At 50.5% G+C, this 16,632-nt stretch overlaps 1 protein-coding gene across 2 annotated transcripts; it reads left to right on the forward strand.

Annotated features, from left to right (window-relative positions):
* The first annotated feature begins 142 nt into the window (after positions 1-142).
* On the forward strand, positions 143-16,089 carry Raver1 (ribonucleoprotein, PTB binding 1). 2 transcript variants are annotated; one of them, XM_076939793.1, is made up of 13 exons: positions 143-422; positions 1,835-1,901; positions 4,460-4,929; positions 9,460-9,651; positions 9,731-9,860; positions 10,081-10,181; positions 10,692-10,776; positions 11,073-11,284; positions 11,371-11,676; positions 13,639-13,713; positions 14,156-14,299; positions 14,604-14,687; positions 14,776-16,089. In XM_076939793.1, exons 1-13 carry the CDS (start codon positions 204-206, stop codon positions 14,920-14,922), a joined length of 2,232 nt encoding a protein of 743 aa, XP_076795908.1. In that variant the 5' UTR covers positions 143-203; the 3' UTR covers positions 14,923-16,089. The 2 variants fall into 2 exon arrangements, with proteins under 2 accessions (XP_076795908.1, XP_034366198.1); XM_034510307.3 differs by having other exon boundaries at positions 150-422; positions 10,689-10,776.
* The last annotated feature ends 543 nt before the right edge of the window (positions 16,090-16,632 follow it).

Below are 16,632 nucleotides of genomic sequence, written 5' to 3' on the forward strand. Positions count from 1 at the left end.
TGCTGCAGCTCCGCCCTTTTACTCAATGGCCCAGAGTCAGGGGAAGGGGGCAACGCTCGCGGCGCTGGTTCCAGCCAATAGGCTAAAGGGGGCCAGGAGGGAGGCGGAGCTTCCACCAACCAATCACTACGCGCGCCCTCCTTGCCGCTCTATGTCGCTCCGCCCTGAGCTCGCTGGTCCCAGAAGGCGCCGGGTTTCCCAAGATGGCGGCCGACGTGTCCGTTACTCACCGGCCGCCGCTCAGCCCGGAGGCGGAGGCCGAAGCGGAAACTCCTGAGACCGTCGATCGCCGGGCGCCCGAACAAGAGTTGCCGCCGCTCGATCCGGAAGAGATCCGGAAACGCCTGGAACACACTGAGCGCCAGTTCCGTAACCGCCGCAAGATACTGATCCGAGGCCTCCCGGGGGACGTGACCAACCAGGTATGGGGGGTGGGGGTGAGAGCGTGGCGGGAAATACCACGGTGCGCGTGCGCGGGGGGGGGGGGGGGATGGAAACCGGGCGGTACCAACGCTGCTGTGCGTGGGGGCTCTCCCTAGTGTCGTAGCCTCTCCCAGGGTCGTGTGACATTAAGAACAAAGTGGAAAGGGCATGGTCAGGAAGAGGAAAAAGCTCACTTTGAAGTGCGGGCCGATGTTGCTAGGGGTGACCCTAGGGCTTGGGAGAGGCCAAGTGGTTGAAGGGTGCAGGTAGTTGGAAGGGGCAGGCAGCGGTGGCCCCGCTGAAATATGTGCGGGGGACTGTGAATGGATTGATTGAAATAGATTCCAACTGACCCATGCATATTCAGAGGGTACGTTTCCTTCCTCTGTCTTAGGGTGACAGGCGCTCAGATCTGGAAGTTTCAGAATTAAGAGCATAGCCTTTCTTATCAAGCATACATCCACACCTTTTAGAGGTAGACCCAGAAAATGGAGCTGCATCCCTCAAATGCCTACTAGAATTGGATTTGGGAAAATGAAGTCTCCCTTCGACTTTGACGTTAACATGATGGGGGGTGGGGTGGGATGTGTGTTCTGTGGCACTTCCCTATGGCTAATCTTGTCTGCTGGGAGTGCCCTTCTATTGGGAACCTGCATAGAGCAAGGTGTGCAATGCTCTTTGGACCCAAGAAAGTGGTATCTGTGTTGCCCTGCCCGGTGGTGGTGGGATAGGCCCTTTGTGATTGCTGCTAAGAATCTCTGCTTACTGGCTCATCCTAGTACCCACCACTGTGTAGGCACATGGCTAGTGAAGCTCCAGAGGTGTTGGGGAGCAGAAAACAGAATAAGGGAACAGACCTGGAGTAGACACTGGTGTGTATGACCTCATGCATATCTGGACTTGCCCGCCCTATCTCTTTGGGCTCACACACAGGTCATTTGGTGCGAGGAAGCCAGGAGGCTTGCCCTGGAAGCCAGCATTCAGAACAGCAGCCCTGTCAACAGGAGGGAGTTTGGGTGGCTCGTGCAACCACACAGTGTAGGATCAGTTAAGTGAGTGGAGTCCCTGGTCAGGTGTCCCTGGGTAGCATGCCCCTTGTTGTGACAGTGTATGTGGTTCACTGCTTACAGTTCCCTTTTGGAGAAAATGGCTTAGTAATTAGCTGGGAACTTGTTTCAACCTTGCATGGGGGAAATCAAACAAGTTCGGCAACCTCCTTGAAGGCATGCAGTTTGAACTGTTGGTGTTCCTAGCATGTAATCTGCAGTCTTGCCCTTACAGGATACGTTGTAGAAGGGTAGAAGATAGCTGTATGGACAAATAGAGCTATTAGTTTATCTACTTGTATGGAGGATCCACCTGTAAGCAGGCTTGCCCAGTGACTCCCTGGCTTCTGATTGTGTCTCTGCAGGAAGTACACGACCTCCTGAGCGACTACGAACTCAAGTACTGTTTCGTGGATAAATACAAAGGGACAGGTTTGTAGACCGTGGGTAGACAGCGCAGTTAGGACAGTCCCCCAATGGTGACAGGACCTGGCCCAGCATCTGTTCTGAATTGTGGGTCCCATATTGTCTCAGAGGAAATATCCTGTCCATGTCTTAATTTTTTGTTTTTTTGGTTTTTGGTTTTTCGAGACAGGGTTTCTCTGTGTAGCCCTGACTGTTCTGGAACTCACTCTGTAGACCAGGCTGGCCTAGAACTCAGAAATCTGTCTGCCTCTGCTTCCCAAGCGCTGGGATTAAAGGCGTGTGCCACCACTGCCCCGCTCATGGCTTAATTTTTTGAGTCAGGGACTCACATTAAGCTCAGTTTGGCCTTGAATTCCTAGAGATACACTTTCCTGCCTTTGCTTCTTGAGTGCTGGGATTAAAGCCATGCACCACCTACCCCTGTCAGCTTATCTATTTTGTGTGTGAGAGTGTGAGCATAGGAACAAGTGTAGAGGTTAGAGGACAACGTTCTGAAGTCAGTGTACCCTGACCGAGGCAGGATCTCTCGGGTTTCTGTCTTGCTGTATATTCTGGGTAGTTCTCCCATCTTAGACTAAGAGCTGGGATGACAGGTGCATATGAGAGAGAACATGCATATACTCATGTGAGTCTGGGGCTAGAACTCAGGTTATTAGGTATGGCAGCAGACTCCTTTTTCCAGCCTTTTTTCCTGTCTTTGAGCCCACATTGTCCTGGAGTCCATGATGCAGCCCAGCCATCTTAAAGCTTATAGCAGTCTTTAGCTGTACCACTCGTTTGTCTTTTTACGTTTTACTTATCTTTATTTGATGTGTATGGGTGTTTTACCATGTGGGTGCTGGGAACCAAACCCCATCCTTGCAAAAGCAACAAGTACTCTTTAAGTGCTAAGCCGTCTCTCCAGCCCCATTTTTGGTTTTGAACTTCAGGTTTTATTTAAATCAGGTCTCATATAACCCAAACTAGAGTTAAATTTATTGTATAAGTGAGGATGGCCTTGAACATCAGGACATCCTCCTGCCTCCACTTCCAAAGTGCTAGGCTTACAAGCCATGTATCACTGTACTCAGCTCCCCCACTGTTCTTACCTATCCCTTCCTGACTCAGGCCTGTTGGGCACCCTACTGTCATTATAGGCTGAGGCTGGCACATCTGCCCCTGTATGGAATGGTCAGCCCTATGCCCTTGGGTAAGACTTGGCAGCGCTGGCTTCCTGTGTGAGGCCATCATTGAATGTTGGTGCTTTCTAGTATTGTGCCAGGTGTTTAGACCATGTAGAACCTTCTGACAAGTTAATGTGCAGAGGAATGTGTCCCTTTTAAGACCTACCTGACAGGCTAGGCAATGGTTAAGATGTGTGGGTACAGGAGTCATTTCTCCATCCCACCATGTCCCTGGAGATTGAACTTAAGGTTATCAGGCTTGGTGGCAGGGCCTTTACATGCTGAACCATCTCTGCCCTTCTGTGTTCTAGTTTCTTACTTGATTTTGGGACAGTGTGTGAGTGTGTGTGTGTGTGTGTGTGTGTGTGTGTGTGTTACTAGAGATTGACTCTGGGGCTTCGTGCATGCTAGGAGATGCTCTGCTGCCTAAGTGCAGCCTTAGTCCCCATCTTCATTTTGTAATTTTGTAGTGCTAAAGATAAACACTTTTAACTCCATCTTCAGGCCTTAATTTGTGTTTTTTGAGACAGTGTAAGTCACTACGTACCCAAAGATGACCTTGAATTTCTGATACCCCTGGTTTAGTCTTGTGCTGAAGTGACAGACGGATGCTACCATGCCTGGTCTATCTATAGATAGAACCCAAGGCCTCATATATGCTAGGCAAACACTCTACAATTGAGCTCTTCCTAGTCCCAGCCCTTGGGTTTTTAGACAGACTCTGAGCAGCTAGCCCAGGATGACTTTGAAGTCTGGCCTCCTGCTCCAGTCTTGCAAGTGTTGGGATTATAGCCACAGCCTGGCTCTTGGGTGTTGATCTGGGCCTGTTGATTCTCTACCAAAAATGGTGGGTGTGAGGGGTAACCTATTCCCATTTGACAGTTAAGAAGACAGAACCATTAAGAGTTTGGGGTTTGGGGGCTGGAGAGATGGTTAAGAGCACTCACTGTTCTTCCAACAGTCCTGAGTTCCATTCCCAGCACCCACATGGCAGTTCATGCCTGCCTGTTGCTGTCTTCTGGTGTGCAGATATATATGCAGATAAAGTACCCATATACATGAAATACATAAATAAATCTTTTAAAGAGAGTTTGGGGTTGGAACTTGATGATGGTTCTTCCAGAGGATCCAGGTTCGATGCCCAGCACCCACACCATGGTCTACAACCATGTATAACTCCAGTTCCAGGGGATCGAAAACCATCTTCTGGTCTCCACAGGCACCAAGAACATATGTGGTGTGGAGAGATGTCAGAAGGGAACTGGTGGAAATCCAAGGCTCCAGCTGACTGAATTGTGCTTGCTAATAGTATTTGATGTTCTGATCTCACACCTGGTTTAGAGGGCCCAAGGTAGAGAGACAGAAGGTCACTCTGACCCCAGGTTCTCTCGTACTCTGCAGCTTTTGTGACCCTGCTGAATGGGGAGCAGGCTGAAGCTGCCATCAACACCTTCCACCAGAGCCATCTTCGAGATCGGGAGCTGTCGGTTCAGCTGCAGCCTACTGATGCTCTGCTGTGTGTGGCCAACCTGCCACCTAGTCTGACGCAGGCGCAATTTGAAGAGCTGGTGCGGCCCTTTGGCAGCCTGGAACGCTGCTTCCTAGTGTACAGTGAGCGCACTGGCCACTCTAAAGGCTATGGCTTTGCAGAGTACATGAAGAAAGACTCGGCTGCCAGGGCCAAGTCTGACTTGCTGGGCAAGCCACTGGGCCCACGCACACTATACGTGCACTGGACAGATGCTGGGCAGCTGACCCCTGCGTTGTTGCACTCTCGGTGCCTCTGTGTGGACCACCTGCCACCTGGCTTCAGCGATGTGGATGCCCTGCGCCGGGCTCTGTCAGCAGTCTATACCCCCACCTTCTGTCAGGTAGGTCTGGGTCCTTTGGTGAGGCAGCTGTCATAAAGCTTGGAATCGGGCTCTTGGGAGAGGCTCTGGGATATGCTGGTTAAGAGCCTAGATGTGGAAATGTTCCAAAGGTCAGAGTGCAGATCCTCCTTGGCTCATCTGTTGTAAGGGACGGGGGGGTCTTGTTCACACCTCATCACTCACATACTCATTACTTACGCTTAATTATGCCATGTAGGTCAGGCTAGCCTAGAAACACCATCTTCTTGCCTAAGCCCCATGATTGGCAGGGTTACTGGTAGGTGGTACTCGGCCCGATCCTGAACTTGTCATGTAGCTGAGGATGAGCTTGAATTCTAGGTCCTGTGGACCCTACTCTTCAAGTACTTGGTCATGCTTCCCCATGCTAAGTTAATGTGGTGTGGGGGCTGGAATTCCCTAGGGGTTGGAATGCTTCCTGCATTCTAGGCAATATAGCTCTACCTGCTCAGCCCCAGCCCCAGCCCCCATCACAGTGTCTAGAGCATCTGTGGCCAAGCGAGGCATGGAAGAGGCCAGAGTCATGACAGTTGGGCTTGGATGGGTTTCAGCCCTCCTTGGTGTTGGGGGCAAGTCCTTTTGTCTGCACCTTACTCTCATCTCCTGTCCTTCACCTCTTTTCTAGACAGGGGCTCCAGTATAATTATGGCCAGCCTGAATCAGAGACCTGCCTGCCTTTACCTCTTGAGTGCTAGGATTAAAGACACACAACACAGTACTTAGTTTACATAGGCTAAGTATTAAAGTATCTTAAAAATAACTTTTGTACACTTACTTATCTGTGTGCTGCTGTGTGTACGTGCATACAAGTGTTCACACAATGGCAGGAGTCATTTTTCCTATAACCATGTGGGTACTGAGGATCAAATTAAGCTTGTGAGGCTTAACAGTGTCTTTTCCTATTGAGCCATTTTGCTGCCTTATGAATGATTCCTTCAGTCTCAGTGTCCATGTATTTGTTTATTTATTTTGCTAATACTGGCCATGGAAAAGGCCTTGCCCAGCAAGTGCTTTTACCACAGCTGTATTCCATCCCATCATTAGAGCATCTTAGCTCAGTTGATAAGATCAAGCCTGATGATATAGTTTGATTCTGAGGCCCTACATGGTACAAAGAGAGAACCAACTCTCTCAAGTTGTCTATTGACCTCCGCATATGCCCATGACACATGAATTCACATAACATAATAAAATGCAATTTAATTTTTTTTTCAAGTAGTAAAGCACGGGACATAGGCAACACATTTTTTCTTATTGTATCTTTGGTCTGCTTTTTTGTTTTTGTTTTAAAGACAGGGTCTATCTATATAGTCCTGACCTTCCAGGAACACACACTGTAGACCAGGCTGACCCTGAACTCACATGATTCTGCCTCCTGGGTGCTGGAATTAAAGGCATGTGTGTGTAGCATGTCTGAGATAGGTTAGGTTTCCTACCCTCTGCCTACTGACCTAATTTTTAAAGATCAAAAGCCTCAATTCTTTATACATCTATGCATATGTAAATTCTTCCTTCTATGGAGATTATTAATATCTCTGTGGGTACTTATGGCCCCTTTCTTTCTATATAATTTTCAAGGCCTAGGTTTCTACTGTCTGAGATAGGTTAGGCTGCCTGTCTCCTGCTTATGACCTACAATTTAAGATCAAAAGCCTGAAATGATTTATCTGTGTAATAAATAAATTGCCCTCTACTTATTGAATACACCTAATTCTCAGCTCTAGATTTGTCATACCGGACAAAACAATCCCAAAACTCCCATGTAGACCATGTTCAAAGATTCTGAGTATTTGCTCTAGCAACACTCTTAAATCTTTTTTAAAGTTTTTTTTTTAAATTTAATTTCCATAAATTCTCCCTTCTTACCTTTATTTTCTACATTTGAGATCAAAGGCTGAGATTTCCTTGTTTTATGTATATTTAAGAACATTTAAACAATTACCATTATACTCCCTTCTATCCTTAAAAACAATTAAATCAAATTTTATTTATCCCTATCCTTTGATTCTTTGCTTGTAAGAAGTAGGCTGCATCTACCATCTGACTCTGCCTTGGAGCAGCCAGCCTGTCTTTGTATATAGTAGGGCTCTCAGCATCTCTGAGCTAAGGCTCTCTAAGGCAGCTAGAATCTTTTTAGAAGGGCCAGGGGTAGTTATACAACTTGTATGAGAACCATGTGACTTGGCTAGCTTGCTGAGAAACCAGTTCTTCCCCCCTCCCTAGAGACTTAATATCATTTGTGTGTGTGTTCTATCCGAGAATCTTTAAATAATTTTTAATAGTGAGTTCTTGCCCCATATTGGGCACCATCTGTAGCAGTGAATTAGTTAACCGGCTTTGGCTCCCAGTGGGTTGTTATTTTAGCCACCAGCCAGAACCCTCTGGATTCACAAATGAAAGCTACACACATGCACGCATGCATGCATGTGCTGTTAATTTTGATAAGCCTTGACCAGCTCAAAGGCTGGAATTTTCTAATCCTTCCTGTGGCTAGCAGACACTCCCCTCCAGCATTCCCAGAGTTAACCTCCTTTACAATCTGTATTTCATTTCTGCTACCCCAGACCCAGTCGGGGAGGTGCCCATTAGGGCCATTTACCCAAATTCTTACATGGGTGGTCCGTCCTCCACCCCGTCTCAAGGTGATTCTGCCTCTTCCCACCTCTCCCAAGCCAGGGAATCCTAAAAGTCCCACCTCTGTCTGTCTGTCCTGTTCAGCCATTGGCTGCTGGCATCTTTACCAATCGGAACCAACTGGGAGCAGGGTTCCCCAAGTGCCTTATATGTAGTCTCTCATGTAAACAGTTTTGGGGACCAAAATTAACATTATAACACAAACAGCATTTAGCCAAACCCACTTCACATGTGCCACTGTGCCTGGCTGAGATGCATGCCTTTAAATCCCAGCACTCTGGAAGGCAAAAAGTTCTCTGATTTCCAGCTCAGTTTGTGCTACATAGTGATCCATGTCTTTAAAAAGGTAAGAAAACTGGTCTGAGGGCTCTACTTGCCTGGGCTCTTATGCAGGGGAGTTGCTATGGAAACATACTTAGCCACTGTCTGGGACTAGAGTGCAGTTTGGAGGACATGCCAGGTGTTTATGGTGGCTGATTCTATATCTGGGTTCTCCCGGGTGCTGGGAGCAAAACTTGGGTCCTCAGTCAGAGCAGGGTTGGTACTTACATGCTGAGTTATCTCCAGCCTTACTGGACATTTCACTGAGGCCACATTATTTTTGACAGGGCAAGAACTGATATCTTACTTATTTGGAGACAAATTACTTTGATGTAGCTAAGATTTGCTATATAATCCCGGCCAGCTTTGAACTCCCCGCCCTCTTGCCTGTAGCTCCTGAGTGCTTTGGTTACAGGGGTATGCCAACTTATCTAGCTTTTCTTCTTCCTCCCTCCCTCCCTCCTTTCCTTCCTTCCTCCTTTAGAGACTATGTAACTATGTAAACCCAGCACTGAAGGAAAATCCCTTGCTGATTTCCACCCTTGTCCAGAAAAATGTGAGCCTCAGGTTTAGGGAGAGAGCCTGCCTCAAAGGAATGGAGACTGACCAGAGAACACACCCTCTCTCATAGAGCAACTTTTTTCTTTGAGGCCTGAGTGTGATGGTATATGCCTTTAATCCAGGACCCAGAAAGCACAGGCTGACAGAGTTCTTTTGAGTTCAAGGCCATGCTGGTCTATGCGTTCCAGGTTAGCCAGGGCAGCACAGTGAGATCCTGTCTTTTTTATTTATTTTATGTATGTAAGAACATTGTAGCTGTCTTCAGACACACCAGAAGAGGGCATCGGATCCCATTACAGATGGATGTGAGCCACCATGTGGTTGCTGGGAATTGAACTCAGGACCTCTGGAAGAGCAGTCAGTGCTCTTAACTGCTGAGCCGTCTCTCCAGCCCAAGATCCTGAGTCTTAATAAAAATTTTTTAACACAGTATGGGTAGCATTGGCCTAATCTAGCTTCCGTTCAGTCTCACTGCTGGAGCACGCCCAGGCTGACTTTTGTAGAAGATGAGGAGTATGGGCCCAACAACCCACGGGCTGCTGTGGAGGAGGCTGGTGAAGTGAAATAGCTTTGCCTGTGACTTTAGTATCTCTCTACACTGGCTCCAGGACTTCCACACTCAGTAGTAATAACAGCCTTGAATAGGCAGCCTGTAGGTCCTGGCTACCTGGCAGGCCTGGGCACAGCTGTTTCTTACCTCCTGATTTCCTGGTAGTCCCTGTCAGAGTTTGTTCCCAGTGTGTCAGCACAAATAATGCTATGATAGCTACAGGTGAGATATGTCCTTTCTCATCCCTCTGGCTAGCCATGTGGCCTTGTGCAAACTGACCTAGGGCTTCCTGTAGTCATTGTACAGATTTAGTGACCAGTTAATGGGCACAAGGCTGGGGACAATGAGTGGCAAGGAGTCACCTTCTCCTAGGGTTCACTGTGTGTTTGGGGTGAGTGTCTGGTCTCTGTGGTCTTACCTGGTGCTCATAAGTGAATCTCCCACAGCTGGCATGTGGCCAGGATGGGCAGCTGAAGGGCTTCGCGGTGCTGGAGTACGAGACAGCAGAGATGGCAGAGGCAGCACAAGAGCGGGCAGATGGCCTGGCCCTGGGAGGCAGCCACCTCCGTGTGTCTTTCTGTGCCCCAGGTCCCCCTGGCCGCAGCATGCTGGCAGCACTCATTGCTGCCCAGGCCACGGTGAGTAGGGCACCCCTTGAACACCAGTGTCTCCCCGTTGTGGCCTTTGCTCTGAGCCACCCTCTGGCCTCTTTCTCAGGCTCTCAATCGAGGCAAGGGACTCCTGCCTGAGCCAAATATCCTGCAGCTGTTGAACAACCTGGGCCCATCTGCCTCCCTCCAGCTGCTCCTCAACCCCCTGCTGCAAGGAGGCGCCAGTGGCAAGCAGGGTAAGACAGGCCATGTATGGTGGCAGGGGCATCACGCAGAGGCCACTCCTCCCATGTTGGTGGCTGTGGCATGAGGATGGAGGTCCCAAAAGGGAGCAGGGCTTCCAACAGGCAAGCCTCACCCTTCCCTGCCTGGACCCCTCAGGACCATCTAGCATGTTGAGCACCTGCAGTTGTGCTTGGGGGTGGGTTATCACAAAGCATCCATGTTTTATTTCAGGCCTCCTGGGTGCGCCCCCTGCCATGCCGCTGCTCACCGGGCCTGCCCTGTCCACTGCACTGCTGCAGCTAGCCCTGCAGAGCCAGAGCCAGAGCCAGAAGGTAACAGCCTCATGCTGGGGGCAGCCCCACCGGGCTCCTTTTCTAGCCCAACCCTTATGTCAGAAGTTACATTTCCCTCTGCTCTGGAGAAATGCTTGGGCCTGGTGGCCAGGGCATGCATATCTATTCCTGAAGTAAACATGACTAAGAAAGCCCAACCTTGAACAGCTGGGGTGTAGTTATCCTTGGTCAAAATTGTTCTCTGGTGAGCAAGGGGGCTGGATGCTAAGAACTGTCATTGGGTATAAGTGACAGTGGTGGAAATTGTGGAACGACAGCCCTGACATGCTCAGCATTTCCTGTATATCCCTAGTGCATAGGCATGTCGGAGTCCATAGACCACATGAGTAGGTGATGGGTTGGTGTGGGACTCCCTGTGTGTGTCTACCTGTGATTAAGTTTCAAGTTGGTGATGCTGGGCATTGTGACTACCAGGACTCTGGGTGTCCTGTGTCTGCTTCCCGGTCCATATTGTCCCTGTCCCCAGCTGACTGTGCTCTGTTCTAGAAGCCTGGGATCCTGGGAGACTCACCTCTGGGTACCCTCCAGGCCGGGGCCCAGCCTTCCAATTCCCTCCTTGGGGAGCTGTCTGCAGGTAAAGTCAGACCCTGCCACTCTCCCGCTCTAGAAATACTGTCCCCCTCCCCTGCCCCAGTGAATTCTGGTATGTGGCTCTGGGCAGGTGATCTACTCTGCCTGTGCTGTTCTGTCTGTTGCTTTGGTGCTCACCTTGTGGGGCAACTGGCAGTGTCTTTGAATGCTGGCACTCAAAGAGACCCTGAGTCATGAACTGCCTCTAGGGCACAGGGTTCTTGTCCCTTGTTTCAGGACCATGGGTAGAGTGGCCCTTCAGGTCTGGGCCCTTAGCTGACACCTTCCTTCTCTCTTCAGGGGGAGGCCTGGCCCCGGAACTGCCGCCCCGCCGAGGGAAGCCACAACCCTTACTACCACCATTGCTGGGCCCCTCTGGGGGTGACCGGGAGCCTATGGGTCTGGGTCCCCCAGCATCCCAGCTCACTCCACCCCCAGCCCCTATGGGGCTCAGAGGCTCCAGTCATAGAGGCCTCCCGAAGGACAGTGGGCCCCTGCCAACGCCCCCTGGGGTAAGGTGCTACCCTGCTTTCAGCCTCCCCTACCTTTGAGGTCTCCTGTGCTCAGGTCCCTAGCAAAACCAACCCTCCTATTTCAGGTCTCACTGCTGGGGGAGCCCCCAAAGGACTACCGCATCCCCCTCAATCCCTACCTGAATCTACACAGCCTGCTTCCATCCAGTAACCTGGCAGGCAAGGAGACCCGGGGCTGGGGAGGCTCTGGGAGAGGCCGCCGCCCAGCTGAGCCTCCCTTGCCTAGCCCTGCAGTTCCTGGTGGAGGCAGTAGTAGCAGCAATGGCAGCAAAGCCTTCCAAATGAAGTCCCGCCTGCTCAGCCCCATCGCCAGCAACCGCCTGCCCCCTGAGCCAGGGCTGCCTGACAGCTATGGCTTTGATTACCCCACCGTGAGTACTGGGCTGCCCTGTATTCTACCTTTCTTGAGGGTGGTCCTTTATACCTCAAGAGCAGGTCCATCTGCAAACCATGCAGTGTGAGCTTTCTTGGTCCAAACATCCAAAATGTGAAGTGTATCTAATGCCCTTATTCTCCGGCATGAGGACCTAAGTCTCATCTCAGAATCCACATATTATAAAGCCAGGAGTGCTGGAGTGCTTGTAACCCCAGTTTTGAAGTGGCAGAGACAGGAAGACATTCTAGTCTAATAGTAGGTAAACTCTAGGCCAGGCAAGAGAGCCTATTTCAACTGGGTTTGATGGCAAAGCAGGAAGATTGCTGTTTAGTTTGAGGCCAGCCTGGTCTACATAGCAAGTTCTAGACAAACCATAGCTGCATAGTGAGACTTTGTTCCGAAAAAGGTGAACAGGGCTGGAACAATCAATGGTTTAGCATTTGCATCCTCAGAACCCAGTGTAAAAACTGGGTGGGTGTGGCAAGTTACCTGTAATCCCAGCGAGTGTGAGATGGGAAGAGCATCTCTGGAGGGAGCTGATGAGCTAGAGTGATGGAGCTGGCGAGCTCTGCGTGCTTCCGTGAATGAGGTGGGAAAGATCCTGATGTCATCTTTGTCTTCCATACTTACATCTGCACACACATGAATACACTGACTAAAAACTAGAAAAATACGTGGACAGCTCCTGAGGAACAGGACCCAACATCATCCTCTGGCCTTTATACACACACAGCCTCACACATATACACAGTTACACACACACACACATATGTGCACACACATCCATGAAAGAGGCAGGTGTTTGAGCATGGGCTTCATCCAGGCTTAAATTCCAAAAGTCTTGGAGACCCTGCTTGACTCTGCAGGTGGGACATATCACATCTGACCTTTGTGTGGTGAGTCACAGCACACACTGTCAGCTAGGTGTGGTGCCAGCTCTGGGAGGTGGAGGCAGGAGGATCAGAAGTTCAAAAGTGGCCCTGGCTACATGAGACCCTCAAAAGCAAAAGAAAATTAAAATAAAGGTGTGAGCTGCTGAGCTCTCCAGCCGCCAACCGTGCTTGTCTTCATGCCTAGAATCCTAAGCTCTGTTACTGGTCCCACACGGTAGAGGGACCTACTTCCCCAAGTTGTCCTCAGCTGCACACTAGGCCTGTGACATCATGGTACACATAGGCACAAAAGTGTCATTAAAATGTTAAAATGAGTTTCTCATTGAACTTAAGGATACCTCTCTGCCCCATGTCTCTCTATGGAGTATTCCAACATCCAGGGTGGGCCAGGAGTCAGGAGCATCCTGCGTCCTGGGACTTGTATCAGGTGGATGTATTTTCTCTAGTGTCAAGTGAGCAGGCACGAGTTTGTGCCTGATACTCTTTCTTTCCTGAGTCTCCTGTCCATCTTTGTCTCTTTCAGACTTTAGTCCACGCTGGCTTTTTATTTGGTTTTGGAGTTTTTTGAGACAAGAACTAATGTAGCCCAGCCTGGCCTAGCTCACTATGCAGCAGAGATGACCCTGAATGTCTTATCCTATCTCTACCACCTGAGTGCTGAGAGCTCAGGATTTCTCCATCACACCCAGTTTATATGATGATGAGGATAGAAACCAGGACTTCATGCATCCTAGCTGGGCAGTCCCAAGGCATGCCTTCTCCCTTGAGAAGGGGCTTAGCATCCTGTCTGTCTGTCCGTCCGTCCGTCCGTCCGTCCATCTCTCTCTTCCCATATGAGCACAATACACAGTCACTTCACAGCATCCATCCTTGGGGTCCAGACACATCTGTCCCCTGGACAGAGCACACATCTGCTCTGGCTGCAGCTGGGCCATCCTACTGAAGCCCCTGCAGGCCCAAGTATGGGTGATGAATCCCTAGTGTTAACTGGTGTGGAGCCTGGCCCAGGATAAAGTTGGCAAGCACCAATCCCTTTCCTCCATGTTTCTATCCTTTTCATTTAGGATGTGGGACCTAGGCGTCTCTTCTCCCACCCTCGGGAACCAACCTTAGGGCCTCATGGCCCCAGCCGACACAAGGTAAGAGCCAAGATAACCTGTGTTCTGCATCATATAGTATTGGCTATGTAATAAAGTGGATGTAGCAGTCAGCACTAGCTGTGTAACAAGTGCTTTCCCTTTGTAACTGAACTCCACAAACTGGAGGCAATCTTGCTGTGTTGTCCAGTTCAAACTTCTAGGCTCAATCATTTATCACCCTTCAGTGGGGCAGTAAGTGGTTCCCTAGGAGCTCACCAGGTGCTCACCCCATGGCCACACCCAGGAGGTCAGTCATCTGTTGAAGTGAAGGTCACTGGGCTCAGAGCGTGATGTCTCCCTGAGCCACTCAGAGTTTATCCTCTTGTGGGTTACAGTGGCTGTGGGCCCAGAGGTTCCCAGAAGATAAACTTGGACAGGTGGAGTCATGGTGGGAAAGGGTACCTGCATGACTTGTCTCACTCAGCTGACCCTTTCTCTGCAGATGTCCCCCCCACCTAGCAGCTTCAATGAGCCTCGCAGTGGTGGAGGCAGTGGGGGACCCCTCTCTCATTTTTATTCTGGCTCACCCACCTCCTACTTCACCAGTGGCCTACAGGCTGGCCTCAAGCAGAGCCACCTGAACAAGGTGAGTCTGCCCTACCAGGGACTGGTTTTTAGGGACCATTGGGATGTCGGGTTCTGTGTGTCTATGTATGTCTCTGTTACCTTGTCGTCCAAGGGGTCTCAGCCATAGCTTCATTGGTGGCAGGGCTCAATCTTGCTCATGCTACAGTGGTAATGGCCCCACTGGTTCCCACTGTTGAGCTTCCCCTCATCTCAAGGTGACAGATGAGAAACAGTTGGATTACCACCAGGCTTCATAGTTGTGGGTTGCAGGCACAAGGCTAGATGGCCCCAGGGTGACCTGCCCCACCTCTTTGACTCCCTAGGCTGTCGGTTCCTCCCCAATGGGCTCCAGTGAAGGGCTCCTGGGCCTGGGCCCTGGGCCCAATGGTCACAATCACCTGCTGAAGGTACGGTCAGGAGGAGGGGAGGCACAGGGCTGGGCAGCCCTGGCCCTGGGAGGCCATTGACCCGGCCTCCCCTGCTGTCTGTCTCCAGACCCCACTGGGTGGCCAGAAACGCAGTTTTTCCCACCTACTGCCCTCACCTGAGCCCAGCCCAGAGGGCAGCTACGTGGGCCAGCACTCCCAGGGCCTCGGCGGCCACTACGCGGACTCCTACCTGAAGCGGAAGAGGATTTTCTAAGGGGTCGGCGCCAGAGATGCTCCAAGGGCCTGCACCAAGTTGCTTTTGGGTTTTTTCTGGTATTTGTGTTTTGTGGGATTTTATTTTTATTTTTATTTTTTTGATGTCCTTTCTTTGGGTAATAGAGAAATCTCTGCAAAAGACTTCGCTGACCAACCACCTGGAGCTCAAGGAATGTGGGGTATCTGGGGGCCACACCATTACCTGTGGGCTTGCTCCTGGAGCCAAACCCTGCAGCCTTAAGAGAGAGGGGCCTAGCCTGCTCTCTTTCCCTCCCCAGCACCCGGCCTTCTGTGCCCAGCTCTCCAGGCCTCCTCTCCTGCCTCGTCACTCCTGTGTTCTGGCCTTTTGAGTGCCTTTGGAGGTGTCCCTGACCTGTGAGGATCAGAGACAGTCCCCGTTTTTAAACTTCGACAATTGACTTTGATTTCCTTTTTTAACAACCAGGATGATGACCACATCCGTTCCCCCACCCCTCTAGAAAAGCCCCAACCTGATTCCTTCAGGGTCTGGCCTGCCCGGGCCTCTGTTCCACATGTGCAGGTTCCAACAGCTTAACCCTCTTCCCAGCCATCTGCTGCAGGTATAGCTGTCTCATGCCCCTGCCTGCCTACTCTGGCCAGTACCCTAAGCCCCAGGATCTCCAGCCTCTGCCCCAGTATCCTTGCCTTCTGATGCCTTAAAGTTGGGCCACATGTCCTGCTGGGTCAGAGCCTCTCAGATGCGGAGCTCCAAAAGCTCCGCTCAGGACCAAAGAGCTCTGGCCTAGGGTTCATCCTTTCTCCAGGGTGTCTGCCCTGTGGACAGAAGGCCAAAGTCTTGGTCTTGGCAAACCACCCCTTTTACCCAAAGCCTGGGTGCAGAGACCAGTATTTTCTGCTGGCTTTAACTGTCTGTGAAAGGTGACCATTGTACCCAGGCCACTGGACCTCTACCATGTTCCTTCAAACCCAGATCATCACCATCCCCAGGCTGGATCACCGGAGCAGGCCTCCTCTCTGCCCATCTGAGGGGACCTAGGGACTCTGCCCCTGGCCAGCTGAGCCACCACCAGCCTCCCTCCCCAAACCTGACGACCCAAACCCACTCCAGTATCCCCTCCCTTCTTTCCTCCCCACACAGACCTTTGCTGAAATAAAGTTTGTAAGTAAACGGTTTTAACAATAATGTCAGCGCTGGCTGGTTCTTGATATAAACCATAGGCCCAGCAAAAATAGCTCAGTATTTTGGAACAGCACTTGACACTAATCCTGACAACCTGAGTTTTCTCCCTCTGGTCCAAATGGTGGAAGGAGAGAATGGACTCCCACACTCCTCTGACCTACACACATGTGCTCACACACAGTCCCTAAAATTTAAGTCGGGCTTGGAGGTCAATGTGGACTACATTATGAATTGTAGAACAGTTCATTCTACATAGAGAGACCCTGTCCCAAACAAAATTTAAATAGTGGGCATGGTTGCACACAACCCTTAGTTCCAGCAGTGGCGTTCAGAGTTCATAGCCAAACAAGGAGATCCTGTCTAAAAATTAGACTCAGAAGTTGGTCCCGATTGCTGCTCTTGCAATGGAGAATGGAGTCTAGTTCCCAGGCCCCACACTACCCTTTAAAACTCTTCTGGGCCCCGCAGGCACCCACTTGATGCTCCTACACACATATAAGCAGAACACATAAAATAAGGCCTAAGGGAAAAAACCAACCACGGGGC

The sequence above is a fragment of the Arvicanthis niloticus genome, chromosome 8 (genome assembly GCF_011762505.2).
Source record: "Arvicanthis niloticus isolate mArvNil1 chromosome 8, mArvNil1.pat.X, whole genome shotgun sequence".
NCBI classification, from domain to species: Eukaryota; Metazoa; Chordata; class Mammalia; order Rodentia; family Muridae; genus Arvicanthis; species Arvicanthis niloticus.

What these genes read in the sequence shown, in the direction of transcription:
- Raver1 (XM_034510307.3), top strand. Translation starts at nt 204, where the DNA reads ATGGCGGCCGACGTGTCCGTTACTCACCGGCCGCCGCTCAGCCCGGAG. An exon ending in ATACCCCCACCTTCTGTCAG is followed by an intron (nt 4,930 to 9,459) that starts GTAGGTCTGGGT and finishes AATCTCCCACAG; the next exon opens with CTGGCATGTGGCCAGGATGG. An exon ending in GCCAGAGCCAGAGCCAGAAG is followed by an intron (nt 10,182 to 10,688) that starts GTAACAGCCTCA and finishes GCTCTGTTCTAG; the next exon opens with AAGCCTGGGATCCTGGGAGA.